The sequence below is a fragment of the Rhinatrema bivittatum genome, chromosome 6, assembly GCF_901001135.1.
Source record: "Rhinatrema bivittatum chromosome 6, aRhiBiv1.1, whole genome shotgun sequence".
NCBI classification, from domain to species: Eukaryota; Metazoa; Chordata; class Amphibia; order Gymnophiona; family Rhinatrematidae; genus Rhinatrema; species Rhinatrema bivittatum.
The window spans coordinates 332,971,976-332,990,204 of record NC_042620.1 but is presented as its reverse complement, the minus strand read 5'-3'; the positions used below and the strand labels follow the sequence as shown (position 1 = coordinate 332,990,204).

The window sequence follows — 18,229 nt, the reverse complement described above, 5'->3', positions numbered from 1 at the left end:
CAAGGATGTTCAAGATGTCTGAATTGAAACCAAGCTTCAAAAGATATCCTAAGAAAATGTCTGACTTCCTTGATAATTGTGTCAGATGTCTGGGCCCTTCTCCCAACATGCCAGATTGCATGTGCATGTTCCCCAGGGCTAGAAGATCCAGGAGCCACATACTCTCTGGATTTTTAGACTCTTTACACTTTTCAGGCCCTTTAGCAGATTACATGCAGGTATTCCAGTTGCTGTAAATTTACAGATCGGCATAAAGATGTGTCAAACGTTGATATCCCTTAGACAGTGCCTAGCCCATATTCTTATGGCAGCAATAAGAGATCATTTGCAACTCTGAATTCTTTTGCACCTTTCTTTCATTAAATGCAATACTTTAGAGCAGTGGTTCTCAACCTTTTTCCTGTCAGGACACACCTAAGAGATGCTCACATGCGTTACACACTGAACACATGACCATCATGGAACTAAATATAAGCATATGCTCTGCATCCACAGGAGACCCCTGCTTCCTAAAAATGGGTGCAGAGCAGAACTAAGACACTTCCCTGTACAACTCACCTTAAAGAAAAGATATTCTGATTCTGGTGTCATCTTAATAACAGCATCACTAACTCCTCCCTCTACTACCAGGTGCATTGTAAAGTAATACAAACAAACACCATTCTGTGCCTGTCTATCAAACCTGCCATACCTCAGCAGCACTAACTCCAAGAAATAAAAGAGCAATAGCCCTACCCATGAAAAGGCAGCAGTTCACCACCAGTGCAATATAAGATTGAGAAAATACAGCAAATAAGGCTGATACAAACCTCTAGTCAAGTACCTCATCTCAGTCACACACACACAGAACACAGACAGGCCTGCCATCGCTAAATATAGAATAAAAAGCCACAAATTACAAATGTGTAAAACAAACCTGGAATGGAAACCCCAAGACCACCTTCTGCATGCAGTGCAAAACTGGAGACCAGAAACAAAAATATACTTCCCCCTACACTAAGCAAAGTTCAAAGAGGAAGAAACGCATATTCTCAAAACTGACATAGTATGACTCTTGTACCCAGCCACTCCCCTCCATGCTCCCATCACCCCTCACTTCTCCCAACTACTCAATCATCCCTTCTCATGCTCATATCCCTGTCTTAACATTCCTAACACCCTCCACCCCACATCCTCTTCCCTGTGCTCCTTTTCTGCCCTTCTCTCTCCCCTACCCAGAATGCCTCTGACCACCGCTTTCCTACCCCTTCCTGCTCAGACTCCCCTCTCCCCAATCCAGCCGCCCCACACCTCCATCTCTCCACGTCCATCTGTCATCCCCTGCCCAGCAGCCCCAACCCCTCCCTTCACCGTCTCTCCCTACCTAGCAACCCAACCTCCTTTCCCCCACCCCTTCATATCCAGCAGACTCCTGACTCCCTATCTCCCCATGCCTTCCTGCTCAGTACATTTCTCTTCTTCCTGGCTCCCAGCCAACAGAAAAGACTTGTCCAATCCAGAGTCTCCCTCTCTCTTTATCAGCAACAGATGAGGGCAAGAAGCATTGAGGACAGGAAGATGAGGCAGCAGCAGTGGATCTGCAGAGCATGCACCTTTCTCCCTTTTGCTCCTGCTTTTACATCCAGGCCCCATGGGGTTAATAGAGCATCAGCAGCCTCACTGCCAGGCCAGCCAGAGAAAGATAAAGTTGGTGTCCTGCTGGGCCCATATGAATAGATATTGGTGATTTATTGCACTCTGATCTGGATGAAGGAGGAGGGAACAACCTCGCACTGGCCAGGAAGAGGAGAAGGAAGCAAGAGCAGCTTCCTGTCATACCCAATAAAAGAGAAGTCAGCCAACCCCTGCCCAGACTGATGAGGAAAGATCAGTCTTCTGATGGCTCTGCGACACACCTTCCGGGGTTTTACTCAACACCTGTTGAGAACTAGTGCTTTAGAGTCACAATAATGGAACCAACTAGAAAAGATTTACCTGTGACATTTATCAAAAGATAGAAGAGAAAAAATGAAACACAAAAGCAAGTTTGCTTACTGTATTCTTGCCTTACTCCTCGTCTGGAAAAAGGAGAGTTTACATCTGCAGAAGAACCTTCACCCAAACTAAAAGGGGCAGAGTTCTCTCATGTTTGGAATCATCTGGCGAAGTCTTGGCACACGTGTGCCATTCCCCCTCAAGTATAAAGGGTGATAATTTGTGCTCTTCAGTACCAAAGGGTTACCAGCACAGAAAAAGAGGTAACTTTCATATGCTGGTTCTGAAGATTACTGGTTCAGTGAAAGTTGGAAGTCTTCTGAAGGGCATGGAATGGAAAGGAGCTAGGCATAGAAGTTGATGCCGTCCACTGAGTCTATGCAGACAGCTGGCACATCATCTAGCATCGGTGCAGTGTCTATGCCTTTTCTTTGGTTCAGAGCAGTCTGAAAAGATTAAAAATACTCTAGCAAAACTGCTGCTGAAAGGAGAAGAGATTTTGCTACTGAAAATACCAATTCTAGTCCCAGAATGATAAATGATAAAGGGAATAGAACAGCTCCCCTATGAGGAAAGACTAAAGAAGTTAGGACTTTTCAGCTTGGAGAAGAGATGGCTGAGGAGGGATATGATAGAGGTGTTTAAAATCATGAGAGGTCTAGAACGGGTAGATGTGAATCGGTTATTTACTTTTTTGGATAACAGAAAGACCAGGAGGCACTCCATGAAGTTAGCAAGTAGCACATTTAAAACTAATCGGAGAATAGTTCTTTTTCACTCAATGCACAATTAAACTCTGGAATTTGTTGCCAGAGGATGTGCTTAGTGCAGTTAGTGTAGCTGGGTTTAAAAAAGGATTGGATAAGTTTTTGGAGGAGAAGTCCATTACCTGCTATTAATTAAGTTGACTTAGAGAATAGCCACTGCTATTACTAGCAACAGTAGCATGGAATAGCCATAGTTTTTGGATACTTGCCAGGTTCTTATGCCCTGGATTAGCCACTCCTGGAAACAGGATGCTGGGCTTGATGGACCCTTGGTCTGACCCAGTATGGCATGTTCTTACGTTCTATCCAGCAATTCTTCCTGCTCCAATGCATCAACATTCTTTTCTGATAAAGGTGTGGGAAGACTTTGTAAAAAATTGTTTAACTGATATGTCCGTGTTTCTGCCACCACCTCCTCCATTTAGAGGAAGTGACGCCTATTGTGGACACCTTGTCTATGACATTGGATACCTAGTCCATTATGCCACCATATTAATGCAGAGATGAAACTCATTCAGTATTGCAAAGTTTTCTTTCTCTTCCCAAAGATAAGAGGCCTCCAGAAGTCCCTCTTATCTGGTTCCCAAAAAGGTTCACAGGATATTTCTACATTTCACTATAGCAAAGCAATGCTAGCAGTACCTTGTTCTCATTTAACCTCTGTGCAGCACTCAGAGTTTTCACAAAATACTTTGCAGTTATTGGTTTTTCTTCAGTGAACAGCAGTGTTTTTGTTTTTCTTACCTGGATGTTTGACCGGATATGAACCAATCTTTTCAGGAAGCTCACTTATCTTTTTTTCTTATAATGAGCACACTTCACTCCTTAGGAGTTCTAATCAGTCTTCAAAAATACGACATAAAGCTATCTCATGTAATGACTTCATAGAGGTCCATCTGGACAGAGCCCAGGGAAAAATAATTTTGGTCTCGAGAGCAGACAAATTATCAAAATTAATCATATGGATCAGGAACTAAGGGACATATCTGTGCCCTCCTTTTCATGAAGATGTTAGATTACATGGCAGCAACAGTTCATGTTATCCCTTTTGCACGTTATGTTCATTTGAGAGAGGCTCAATAGGAGCGAACTCTTCAGTGGAGCCAATATCTTCAACTGTTGCTGATCAAAGTGAGACTATCCAGTGCTCTCATAAAATCTCTGATATGGTAGATAGATCATGCAAATCTTGTAAAAGGTCAGTTCTTTTACCTTTCAATCAAGGTTTGGTGAGCTTATATGAAAAATGTACCCCCTCAAGGAATGTGTAAAAGAGGTTCCTTTATATCATCCATCTAGAATTGAAAGCACTCTTCAATGCTCTGAAAGTGGTTGAGGAACGAGATGGTATTTATCCAGACAGACAACCAGGTGGCAGTCTTTTAAATCAGCAAATAAAATGGAACAGGTTCTTAGAACCTTTGCTTGGAAGCCTCCAGAATTTGGAAATGGGCAATTTCCCAAGGACGTTTTCTGCTAGTTATCTTTTAGGAAACAGCTTAAGTTATCAATTACAACCACATGAATGGTCCCTACACAACCATTTAGTAGAGGAAGTTTTTCAACTTTGAGGTACTCGACAAATGGATCTTTGCAATGCTCCAGGAGACAGCAAAGAGCAGATTGGCATTAGATGCTTTCTCAGTTTGGTGGAATCTAGGCCTTTTTATATGCAGGTCCCCCCAAATCTGCTCATTTCAAAGACTGTTCAAAAACTGAGGGAAGGACACATGATTTTGATAGTCTCTTTATGACCTTCTTGCTGACTCTAACACCTCGCTATTTCAGTTACCAATACGATTTCAGCTATTCCTGTCCCTTCTTATGGTACTTCAGTGGGCATCTACTACATCCCAACCTTCAGTCTTTAGCTCTGATGTCTTAGATATCTAAAGTCAACTAATTTTATCCATGCAGTCGCCTTCCAGAGTAAAGGAAATTCTCATTGCTTCAAGGAAGTTTGCTATCAGAATATCCTGCAACTTTAAATGGAAAATATTTATTGCCTGGTGCTCAAAATTCAGACAGAATTCCTATACCCTTCCTCTTACTTGAATATCTGCTATGCCTTTCCAACTTCAATTTGAAAATTAACTCAGAGTTCAGCTCAGTACAATAGCTGTGTACCAAGCGGATTCAGAAGGTGTTCTAGTTCCTCCCAGCCTACAGTTGTCAGATTTATGAAAAGTTTCACGTATCTTGAACCTTGGGCAACAGCAGAACTAAAATGCCTTTCTTGGAAAGTTGTATTTTGATGGAATTTACTTCTGCTCAAAGAATAAAAGGTGAATTTTTAGACTCTCGCACGGGCGTCCATGTTATAAAATCAGCTACCCCCGTGTGCGAGGGGTGGGGGGGGTTTAGTACAAGTTTTCGGTTACAAAGAGAACTCTTTCTACTTGGATGCCTGCATCAGTCACTACTGCAATCAAGCAGGGCCGCATATTCAAAGCAAAGTACTGGCCCGTCAGGTTAGGACTACAGCAAATTCTTTAGCACTTCTGGCCCTGCTTTCATAGAAGATCTCTTCTCTTCATGCCCTCACTGCTCATTGCTGCCTAGAGACTGCTTTGTGTCAAAATAGCAGTTTTAAACAGGCCATTCTTGAAAGGTTATGGAATTAATTCCTTCAACTCTTATGCTCTATCCCCAGGCAATACAGAATGGTTGCATGCAAAATACCTGATTCATCAAATGCAACCCTCGGCTTGGAAATTCCCACTTGTGTAGCTGATAGTTTTCTCTGTGGGCAAGCAGGATAATAAGTTGCTTACCTGTAACAGGAGCTCTCCTTAGACAGCGGGATAAATCAGTCACAGTCCCTGCCACCTCCCCTTTAGAACTGAAGCTTCGCTTGCTTATAAAACTAAGAAGACTCTCCCAGTAGGTGGCTGTGCAAGAAGGTCCCCAAATGCTTGGAAAGATGATCTGAGTTTTTCCAAGCTGTCAGGGCATCGCCCACTTGTGTGGCTTATTTATCCTGCCGGAAGAACCCTTCTTATAGGTAAGAAAGGTAACGTTCTCTGCCCGTTTCCCATTGGCAACTTTTTCCTCTGGTCACAGTTCACTGTAAGAGCAGGGCAGTAGTGTTAGGGCAGCGGGGACCAGGCAGCAGCCGTGAAAGAGGGGCACGAATAGCCTCAAAAGGGCAGAAGCATTCAGTAGGTGGGGGCTGCTTCTCACAAATCAGTGGCAAGGGACAGATTCTGCCATGGCTGTTACAGCCGGAATTGGGGAAAATTAAGGGGCCCTCCATGTAACATTTCTCAGGTGCAGGCACCTCCTGCTTTAATATCAGAATTTAAAATGTATAACACTCTGGGGAAACGAGCAATTTGTTCTGGACCTCCATTCAGAAAGATTTCAATTTGTTGTAAATTAGATGACCACTGCCTTTTTTTATTTTTTGTCCTGATTGTAGAGGTACCAGGCGGCAGTTCTCCATGCGCAGAAAGAGATAATGAGGTCCATATTCAGTAAGTCTGGGAGTGGACACGTTATCTGTCCCAAATATTCAGGGGGATAAATGTCCCATTGAATATATTCACTTACTTATCCGGTGACATGGAGCTGGATAAGCAATTAGGTTTTTTAGTTATCTGGACTTATGTGGCCAGATAACTTGCTACTTAACTGGAATATCTTTAAAAGCCATCCAGTTAAGTAGCTCTGATCAGACAAGTTAAAAAAAAAAAAAAATGTAATCAGGCCTGCGGCCCGGTCATTTTCCTCCTACTCAAAACTTCATCTAAGGCCCTTCAAAATGTGTCAATCACATCTTGGGTCTGCAAGTTTGGTTCCCCTACGCGGTTCTGTAATTATATGTAAAATCATTCTGTCCACCCACCGTTCTAGTTCCAGGCCACCCCTGTGCCCTGATACCTAATAACCCCTGCTGGCAGCCATCCTGGCACGCCAGTGCCATTCTAGCAAAAGCAGCACTGGAGCGCCAGGAGTTGCTAAGTGTGTTCCTCCCTCCCAGCAGGGTTTAGTTATCAGGGGGCAGCCCAGGACTAGCACTGGGGGGGGGCTCCATAGGGAAGAGGCAGGATGATTGTAAATATATTTATAGAACTGGGAAAGGGGCAGGGGAATCCTAACCTGTGGATTCAGGACACGAGTGACACATTTTGGAGAGGTTTGAGGGGTGGCGTGCAGGGTCCAACAGGGCCTTGTATGAAAGTTTGAGTGGGAGGGTGAATTTCGGGCCTTAAGCCCATTTGCATTTTTTATTTTTTTTACTTGTCTAAACAGAGATGCTTGGATAACTTTAGACCTGCTCTGATAACTCAGCCAGTTATAGTTTAAAAATCAGCTAAATTACCAGGAAATCTTAACATTCCCCACCCCAGAACACTTTTTTTTTTTTTTTAAATGAATTAGCCAGCTAAAATCTAGCTGAAGAAGTAGCTCAGTCTTTGGAAACTTGCCATTTTGAATATTGACCTCAAAGCATTTAGGCCAGAAGTCTATCACTAAATTCAATGGCATGCTGTTAGGCTAGAGGTACTGATTATGTTCCCGCAGACAAGATTAGAGAAACCCTTAATATATCTGCCCGCTGATTTAATAATCTGTTGTAAAATTCTCTTTGAGAGTTGAAATGAGAGCCCAAGTTGGATGAGATCTGGTACTAAGCTGCTTTTTCGTCTTCTCTTATTCAGGAGATACATACCAAGACTATATCGTTGTGGTCCTATATTAACAGCCAAGTTGAAGAATTTAGTAATCCTTTCTACGTAAATTATGAAAACCACGTGCTGTATCCCATTGCTAGTCTGAGCCATCTGGAACTTTGGGTGAACTATTATGTAAGGTGGAATCCAAGAATGAGACCTCAGGTAATTACTTTTGTCTGTTTTTAATCTGCACAGTTGTCACTTTCCATTGAAGAATATGTAGAAAACCTGCACTACAAACAAAATTTGGAGAAGTGTAAATTTGCACTCTTTATATGACATCATGTCTGAGATTAAAATATTTTGAATAAAGATAGAGGAGACATGTTAAGGTTTTTTGTCATGGAATCCATGATGATTTAAAGTCTTCCAGCTTACCAACAATGTAATTTGATGTGATTTCTGCCTTTATCTTCCAGTTGTTTTTGCAGCTGTTTACTATTTGTGTAGGCTGATGTGTGGTGTGTATTGACATGAAGATGTCCCTTTCTTTGCTCTCTCTCATTTTCTGTCAATAAGGAGGCTGAATTAGCCATGCTCAGTGGGTGATGTCATCAGGCTTTAGCTCTACTGGGCATGCATGGGTGGTTCCTGCTCAATTGACTGTTACAGAACTTTCCTCAGTCTCATTTTGGCTGTGCTTCGCAAAGATGGTAGGAACCCTGTCTCTCACAGGAACCATCTCTCCACTTCTTCGTGACTACGAACCCCAAACAGCACTTTTCACTGCTACAATGGCTGCCTGCAAGATACCTGGTTCTAAATATTGCTCTTGCAGGTACACAATATCCCTCACCTATGGACATAACTATTGTTATCTGTGCCTGGGTCCCTACCACATTACCAGGCCAACTGCAGGGATAATGGCCGAATGTCACTAAGGACCAAGAGGCAATGGGTGGAGAAAATAGCCCACCTCTAGATAGAGGGTGAGGACCTGTCACCCACAACAGCCTTCTCTTCCTTGGCATCAGGCAGTTTGTCTACAGAGCAAAAATGAGAAGGTAGGAGATCAATATACTTTCATAGAGGACAGTTTCCCAGGAACAGGAGTGCCGGCCGGTCTCTTCTGGCTTGGCTCATGCGCCAAAAACATCTTCAAAATCTTCCTCTAGCCGGTTATCGAAGCTTGATACTGTACCACCGAAAAAGAAGCAACTGGTGGAAACAAACTGCGCATACAGTGCATAACGCAGAGGCTCATGCGGCACATAAGCTGCATCGACACATGATGCAACACAAGATGGCACATGTCTCAACCAGGTCAACGCATGAGGTGATGTGCAGACCGCAAAAGGAGCAACGCACCCAGCTAAGAAGCACTGCAGCTCCAAAGATTATAAAAAGGCACCACCGATAAAACATTTGATAACGCCTACGGGGCCTCCTGTCAGAAAACAAAAACACCAGGACACCGTTAAGGTGACACCACAGTCATTGGGGAAAACATCCTTGCCTCAACTCACAGCCAGGTCAGCACCAAAATAGGCTGCACCGGCCCACCACACTATTGAGCAATCAAGATCCAGGATCAGTGGAAGGCAACTTCTGTCGGCACACACTCCTGCACAGCCTTCACTAGGAATCCAGCCAACGAGTGCTTCTCTTCACACAGAGAACCACTACCAACCTATTTGCTGCAAGATCCTACATCTGCCTATGACATAATATGTGCAGCATTACCACCACCTAGGAATAGACTCCTCGGGGAGTCTCTTCCTCCTATGAAACAGCCATCCAGATTCCTGCAGGGGCCCCCAAGATCCCTATTGGCTTTCAGTTTATGGCAGCACAGCCTTTACCTGCAGGTGCTGGACCCTATATGTTCACTGTCACTGCTGAGCTAATACCATTAGCAGAACAAAAAAATCTCACTGCCCAAAGAAAATGTTCCAGCGCAATGTCCAGGGAGTAGATCCCAGCAAGCGGTAGAACAAATTACTGAAGTTGTTACAAACAACTTTGTATTGCTACTTCCGCAGAGCAATCGGCGTTTCCTCCAGTATATCCTATACTGCCGACAACGGAGTCTGTCATGCCAGGGGTACCACCGTTACCTCCCTCCACCTCCTCCAAGGATACCAGAGAGGAGTTTACAATTTTTTCACTATCCAGTGAACATTGTAGGGACCCGTCACCTAGGTAGGTCATCCCTGAAAGTTCACCCCCGGGTCTCCAGGTAGAACCTCTGGAATACTGCCAGATCCTCTTGCCGTTGAAGCATAGAGCAATGTTGGAGTCGCATTAACCGTGTGTATGTTTATTGAATAAGGATATTAATCACTAGGAAGTAGCCGTCATTCCCGCAAGCCATCCCCCATGCCTCTTCTCTTCATTCACATCCTCTAGACTTTATGGATCCATAGTAAAGGCACATCAGATGCGAGCGACAGCAGCTTCCATAGCGCACTTACGTAACGTGCCTATGGAAGAATCTGCAGAGCAGTGACTCGGTCATCTGTACACACCTTTGTGTTGTACTACTGCGTGGATTAACAAGCGAATTCAGGTGGCTCAGTAGGACAAGCAGTGCTCCATCAAATGTAATCGTGATAGAAAGCTGTCCACAAAGGAGTCCAAGTTGCCAAAAAAAAAAAAAGGAAATGAAATCATTTTCACGTGGCGGCAACCCTCAGCTTGGGACTCCCCACTGAGCATGACTTTTCAACCTATAAATTCCCAGATTTTGTAAAAGTGAAAATCGTTTTAAAATGATTTTTCGCCCTAATTTTAGGCTGATTAAAGAGCAGCTCCAGAGCTGCAGCTGCCAGGTTTCAAGGTGGCCTGTCACTGCTGGAAGCCACTATGGGCTAACGTATGTGCTATGTTGCAAGTCTTTTTCTCTCCAGTGCCACCCAGCCCATGTATCCCTTCCCCACCAGCCAAAATGCTTGCTGTCTGGTGCCACCGATGTGGCAACCATTGAAATCACTTCCCTGCAAGCTCCCTGGCCCCATACAAAGGCAAAAGTGCAGTGCTGTAGAGCTTCTTGATGGGGGCAGAGAGACAGGCTGATTTAGTGGGTGGAAGAATCTGTTTAATATTGTTTCACTATCCTAGCTTTTATTCACCAAAACAAATTCCTGGAAAAATATTGGATCATTTTTTTCCCCCACAGATTTTCTCCTAATTTTGTTCTTGTCATAATAAACGGTGAAATTCCCAGGAGAAATGTAGAAAGTAAAGTTCCTGCCTGTACGGGTGCCTGGCCTTTACCTCCTGCTGAGCCCCATCGAGGACTAACCTTCTGGGCGCTGCCTGAAACGATCAGCCAGCACTCCCAGGCCTCTGCTAGTGCTAAATGTAGGATATCATCTGCCAGAGATGGGTAGAAAGATCAGAATTTGAAATTACTCTCGCCATAATCTAAAATCAGATGAAATTAGTCAAGAAAAATATAAAATCCCCACTACTCGGTAATGTTTTAATTCATTTCCCCAATGTTTGCTGTTGCAATACCAGAATGTGATTCTTCACCTTGTGTGGATCAGACTTCAGAAGACTTCTGCTTCCCTAGGTTTGAATGCATTATAGCTGCCCAGATGCTTGTTAAAAATGTGAAATATTTTGAGACACTGCACAAGTAGGAAAACAGAGAGAGTGGTTTGGGCATCAAACTTTGGAATTCATTTTCAGATTTATCCATTAGTTTCCAATTTTTTTTAGGTACCAAAAGTCTTGCTTCTCACTTCTATTTTATTGCTTTTATTCTGGATCTGTTAACCAAGCTGCAAACAACATATAAACACTAATCATTGAGTTACTTTTTTTAGATCTGATTTTACTTACCTATTTATATCATGTTTGTTTATGATTAATTTGTTTTAGCTAGCATGCCTTGGAATTAATTTTTAGACTACTGGCTGTTAGGTTTGCTAATTGTATTGTTTAGGAGAATTTTTTTTACGTGCTTTGTTTATTTTATAATTCTCGTTGCTGCCTTGGGCACTGTTTCTCTGAAACGGCAGTTTATAAATCAAATCAAATTGGAACTGGCATCTATTGGACTAAGGCACCATAAGCCTGCATTCACAACTGCTCGGGGATTTCCCTCTTCTCTTATATCCCTGTCCTGTTCCAGCAACACTCCTGAGGTGTAAGGGCCATGTGCCAGGGATTCCTCCAGAAGTCTGCAGTTGTGGGCCTTAGGTACGCCAGGATCTATCACTGGTGTGCACGGTGCAGACTCCTTTTCCACAAAGGCTGTGAATGCTGCCAGCGCAGCATCCCCAATTCCAGGTAGCCTGTCAGCAAAAGCCTGGCTGGGTTAAAAAAAAAACAACAAAAAACCTCTCTGCATGGCAGTGAGCAGCATTTGCCACCGGGCCACCATGCTGACCCCGATGTTGTGAATCTTGACTCTTTATTTTAAGTAAGGACAGTTCTTGTTTTTCATAATGGCCTGCAGTGCAATTCTTTTCTGCTGCTTTGGTTTTGCCCCAGTATTAAACCCTTTTTGAGGGCAAAGTATTTTAACAGTACTAATAAATGTTCAAACAATGGCAGTTCCAGTAACCAGAGGAGGGTTTACAATGTGAATATGCCATTAGCTGGCATGTCAGTAGGCTTTGTTAGAATTCCTGTTTCCTTTTAAAAGGAGTAAAGACAAATCAGGTGAAAAAAGGATTTCTGGTTTCAGCCTTGAAGGGAAAAGTGATTTTGTGCATAAACGAGAATGCCTGAATAGAATGAAAAGATGAAATTCCACAATGATAAAATATTCAGTGTTCCTCTATAGATTTCTTACCTTTTTACTACCAACAGATTCACCAGCTCTCCAGGTAAAAGCTGCCCTTGAGCTATAGTAGTAAGATTGGTGTCAATTTTCAAAAGCTTAGTTAGGGAACTCTACAGGTAAAATCGAGGATTATGTAGGTAAAATGACCAAATCATCTTTTTGACTGCTGGGGCAGAAAAGCTCTCTAAGCTTAAAAAAAAAACCTAGAAAGTATGTCACCGAGCAAATCTCCTCAGTCCTTTTGTTTTTCTTCTTCCACTCACGCAAAATACTTTTTGTGTTCTTTCCCTTTCATTGTCCTTTCCTTTTTTTATTTATAACTTTCTCAAATTTTACAAAAACAAAGAATATCCTTTGCTACAGAAACATATGGATTAGCAATAAGATGTAACATTTTCCATTAGATGAAAAAAAAAAAATCCCAAGAAAACCTAGCAGAGCAAAATAAAGGAGGGGCAAATAAAATTTAAGGGAGATAGCCATTTCTTGTTATTATTGATTCTATCACATAGTTATACCTTTCAGCAATGATACAATTGTCCATTTAGTTACTAGACACTGGGGAAGAGGTTACAGGTCTAGCTTCCAAAAAAGCTTTCAGTTCAGGCAGGAAAAAGATGAAACATTCATTTCTGCACTTAACTACGCACTTACAAGGATATCGTAAGGTAAAAGAAAAAGCTAGAGATATAGTTTCCTGCCTTAAAGTTAGGAAGCCTTTCCTTCTAAATTGAGTAACCTGTACAAAGTCTGGAAAAGTCCTAACAGGTTGACCATGAAACCGAGAGGAAAGAATTCTGAAATATTTTTGCATTACATTACTCAAATCAGCAGAAGAAATGAAAGAAACCAATAAGATACAGTGATCGAACACCTCCAATGTAGAATTCTCTAGAAAATTTGACAAATTAGGAAACTGGACTTCAGGATTTTGAGAAAAAGCAGATAACATTAGGAAGAAAATAATTGTTAACAGATGGCATTGACTCTGAGTAGCCTAAGATATCTTGAAAAAATCTCTTAAAAGGTTACTAATGGTATTTCTCCTAGAACTCTTGGAGAGTTCAGAAATCATAAATTTAATTGTCACATTATTTTCCAAATAATCCTTCTAGAAAGAGTGTTGAGATGTTTGTTAGTGGAAACGTTAAAATCCTGAAGAGATTTAATAGTGTGTTCAAAAATCATCTAAATTACAAGACCAATTGACCTCAACTAACTCAAAAGTTTCTGCTATTGGTAGCAATTTGAAACAAGGTCAATTTTAGTATTTAGCATCTTAAAGGACTTCCCTAGACCGGCAATCAAGCTCCAGATGATTTCCCTTGTCACCACCTCCAGGCATGAGGGAATAGCGAAAAAATCACTACTCGCGGTAGCTTGATATTCCTGGGGTAACCCCATCAAAGGCAGTCTCACCACCGACTCCAAAACCGGCAACCCCACTGCTGAAAGGGAAGGGGTCTCCTAGACCACTGGAAAGTCTCCAGCTGGAAAGATGTCTCCTAGAGTAGCGGTTCAAGGCTAGCAAGCAACTTGTCCACCGCAGACAGCGCTGACACATCATCGGTAGGCACTTGCTGCAAGAGCCCTCTGTGTCAGAGGAGTTCGTAGATCCAGGCTCAAGGACACCTCATCTACAGGACCATGTGACTCTCCTGCACCGCAGATTACACCAGGTTCCACAGGTCCTTGCGAAGCTGCAATCGCGGTGATAACTTGCTGCCCTGAAGAGAAAGCAGGGTCTGGAGGGTAGACCCTCAATTTTCCTTTCCGTTTAGGAGGCATTTTGCAGAGGAAAGGAGAAAGTAAAGATAAGTGGAGTTAGAGTGCGGAGTGTTGTGACTGCGTCTCTGCCGCCATCTTGCCCCCCTTTCTTTCCTTTCTTAAAGTATCCTTATTTCTTGTCACGAGTCTCCTAATAATACAAAAAAAAAAAGGTTAACATTTCCAAAATTGAGTTTGACTTGGATTCGGCACACTTTGTGATGCGGCCAACAAACCAGGCTTCAAAAGGTACCCCCACTGTTCCTGCAAGATGTCTTTATCGAGCTAATGTGACCACTCTGTTTTCAGGATGTGCCTGACTGTGCTGTGTATGCCCAAATATCACCCCAGCCCGAAAATCCAGAAGCTGCACGCCAAAAGAATTTTAAACTTTTCCTCAAGCCTCCATCGCTTAAAAATAAATAAGTGTCTCCTCATGTCTTGGTGCAGGCATCATTCCCTCTGTTCTAAAAAAGGGGGAGAAAATGCACTTCTTGGTGCTGAAGCTTACAGGAGCCAAAACAGGCCCTGGATGTGCCGACAAAACTTCAGTGCCATCACTCACCGACACCACCAAACAAACAAAGGTGCCATATCTTTATGGACATCATCAACTTCTCGGCTCCAACACATAAATATCAGTGCTGATCAGACAAAAGTGTTGGTTTAGTAGAAGTGGATTTGGAATAAACTGTGCCTATTCTGGTTCCAGAACTGGACAATTTAGTTATTGGGATGCCTTCTTCCAGATACAACCATCATTTCTTTATCAGGGAAATGTGGCTTGTCGTCAGCAAAAATTGTTTAACCATGCAGCAGGGCTCTCTCTTTTTCGGTGCTACAAGAGGCATACCAGCTACCTGTAATGAAATTTCTCTCCTACATGCAGCTTCGCCATTTCATACTTCATATTCAATCCAAGGGCCTCCTGTCTGCTTCCCGCTCACTGTTCAAAGGCTATTGTGTATCTACTAAAGTTATCGGAGGTATTATTTCCAAATTGTACCAGATTCTGGTATCTCGCCCGTTCACTACTTACGCTCATGACTGCCTGGGAACTTGACCTCCAGAGGTCGATATCGGAAGAGGAATGGACTACCATATTTTCCAAAATCTCACGTGGGAACTCTTCACCCGGATTATTGAAGCTAACTATAAGATTCTTTATAGATGGCATTTGACGCCAGTTCGACTACACCATTGCTACCCTAGAGTGAATCCTTCCTGCTGACGGAATTGTCATCAGCCTGGTACATTTATACATATGTGGTGGGACTGTGTCTTTATCCAGCCTCTATGGTCCTATGTCTCAACGCTACTATCACGACTACTTCAGACATCCTGCACTCTCTCTAAAGAACAGGCGCTTTTATTTATCACCAATGATTCCCTATCAGTATCCGTGCAAACTTTAGTACAACAAGTATGTACAGCTGCGAAGATGGAGATAGCGTACCACTGGAAGCGACCCCAACCACCTACTCCGGAAGAACTTCTAAAACGTTTGGATGGGACTTGTACTCTATACCGACTGACAGCCCTGAAATATCATCACCTTTCTAAATTCCTTCTAGTCTGGGAGCCTTATATTGCCTGGAGATCGTTAACTTTTATGCCCAGTTAATGGAACATTCTCTTTTTCTACATCGTATTGATTCCTGCCTCTATGTTGGTACTGGATGGAGTGACTGATCACTGACATGAACCAGACAGCTTGTTTAGCATGAGGGGGGAGGGGGGCGGGACTACTGCTGTAAACTAAATTTTGCTGTATTGCATACTTTCTGGTTCTGCTATTGTTCGACGTTTGCTTATCATGTATAGCGCATGTTCTTGTTTGTCTTTTACAGCAATAAAAATTATAAATTAAAAAAAAAAATTGTTTTACCAATATATCATTTTCTCCACAACTTTAAAGTTGCCCCCATAATATATTAAGGCTTTTGGTGGAAAGCCGTGTATACATGTGCGCTCTGGATGTTATGTGACATATCTTGTAATGTTTTGTACAGTTAATTTACTGAATCAATATCTTCTCTGCCCATGATATGAGTTTTGAAGTATGTTGTCCATAGTGCATTTGGCAAATCATTCCCCCAAAGCTAGTTTGCTTTTCTTTAGTTGATCACAATAATACTTTAGCTCTTAAAAATGGAAAAGATTTTTCAAATGCTTTAGTTACTCTGTAAAACAATCCAGATAGAAAAGCCCCATTTTCCATTTGTTTTTTACCTTTCTAGATGCCAATCCATCAGAATCTAAAAGACCTTCTTGCTATTAGAAATGAGCTTCAAAAGAAGGTGGAGGACCTGCAGCGGGAAGCTGTTACAAGATCCATTTCTTCTTCTTCAGAGCGTGGGTCCTCTCCTTCTCACTCAGCCACCCCCGTGCACACAGCTGTTTGATGGATGCTAGCCCGCGTCCTCCCTCCATTCCTGGCTAGCTTCTTCTCCCAGGCATAAAGATTTTACAGTGACGATGATCGTTCCCGTAACTAACATGCCTTATTTTGTTTCTTGAACAGTGACTGATCAAAATGTCTTCCTCCATCTGGATGTATTGTCTTGAGCCAGTATTGCACAATTAATCGGTACCTTGAAGAAATCAAACCTGTGATACAGACCTTTTAAAGGGACCTCTTGATTTAATGTAGGCAGTAAATAATATCCCGCCTTCCCCACGAAGAACCCAAGAAGCAGCTTACATTTAGAAAGGAGGTTGGGAGATTTGTTTCCTAGCTGGGATTTGTTTCTTGGTCAATTGTTTTGTATTTAGGGAAAGCTATATGCATATTGAGGGCAACTTTTAGATAATTGTGATGGATTTTAAATGAAATAGGATTTTTCTTTAGGAAAACCCTTTCTTTGGTTGGGATAAGCTATAGTAAGGGCTGTAAGATTTGCTCATCAGTCTGCACTGGGCGAAAGATACTTTTCAATATTTGGTATGTACTCTTCATATACAGGGTTTAACAACTGTTTACTTCAGCTGTTTCCTAGTCTTATGCATTATTGAGAAATTGGCCTAACAATTCTGCCTTAGCAGTTAAATTCCAGGCACCTGATTTTTTATTTTTTTTTTTAATTGTCATGAGTATTTTATAGATGGTGGTAGATAGTTTGGTGTAAGATCCATGTCTGTGATACTGTAGCTGAATAATTGCATAGGTCAGTTGACGGAGTTCTCAGCCCATGCAGATGATATTGACCTGCATGTGAAGCTGGGATTAGTTGGTCTGTCTGGCTCACTTGAATTTAAAGTGGCTGTATTTGCACATTGCATGACTAGAGATTTTCTGGCTGCTTAAGAAGTGGGCAGATTTTTGCTGGAGAAGTGACATAGGAGAGCCATTATTAAATGGGCCTATAACTTAATACAAAATGTTTTATCATCTATCTTGTGACCACACACACCTACAATATTGATTTCGGTGTGCTTTGTATATATGTATATGCTTGCATCTTAATATATATGGTGTTATTTTTTGAGCTGTGGGTTTCGAGCCTTGACGCTGCTACTCTGATGTCTTATGGAAAATAAAAGGTTCTAATCACATTACAAGACAGTATTTAAATGTAGTCTTGTTTAGTTTCTTTGAATAACTGAAACCTGTATTTGAAATTTTAACACTGCTTGTACTTGTATCTTCCATTCTCTTCTCAAGTAAGCCAGCGTGCATCCCAGTTTTAGCCATGTTTTTAGATAATTGCCCTGTTTATATAAAGTCTGCATATCCACGTGTCCCTTTCCAAGTTTGAGGTGCAGTGTCATTCACAATTCCTCTTGGTGGATTTTCCTGTTGAGGTTTATTACAGAATCATTGCCGTAGACTGTAAAAATCTCTTTCTTGCAGGAAAAAAATTCAGCACATCTGTTGTAAGTACATCTTTCCTCCCATCCAGGGAGCATGAAGATTATTTAATACCCACTTTTTAATTTTGTATTTCATAACCGACTCTGGGATGCTTCAAATGAATTGACTTTTGAAACTGACGGTCGCTTTACGCTTCTGTTGATGTTCTTGACACGTGTATTGCATTGTTGTGCTAAGCCGCCCACTTTTCTAGATTTCATACAGGACTGAAACACGGATTGTAAATGCAAAGAAGCTTTATTCATAACCTTGGTGACTGAATAACGTCCTCTGCAGTTGTATAGGCTGCGGCAGAAAAAGTGCACAAGCTTCTGATGACACACACTGCCTTAAATTCTGAAATGCCTCCCTCCCGGTGACTGTATAGCATGTGCGTGTGTTTCAAATAAAATTCTCTTTTTCAGACAGGCAGATCATTTTCTGTCAGGAA

At 42.1% G+C, this 18,229-nt stretch overlaps 1 protein-coding gene across 10 annotated transcripts in view; it reads left to right on the top strand.

Moving 5' to 3' along the window:
• The window catches only part of MTMR1 (myotubularin related protein 1), a 128,924-nt gene extending 110,695 nt beyond the window's left edge, over positions 1-18,229 (top strand). For all 10 annotated transcript variants that reach the window (XM_029607731.1, XM_029607728.1, XM_029607730.1 and 7 more), the window contains 2 exons: positions 7,406-7,582; positions 16,166-18,229. In XM_029607731.1, coding sequence (XP_029463591.1) covers positions 7,406-7,582; positions 16,166-16,330 — 342 coding nt within the window. In that variant the 3' untranslated portion in view covers positions 16,331-18,229. The remainder of the gene's footprint in view (positions 1-7,405; positions 7,583-16,165) is intronic.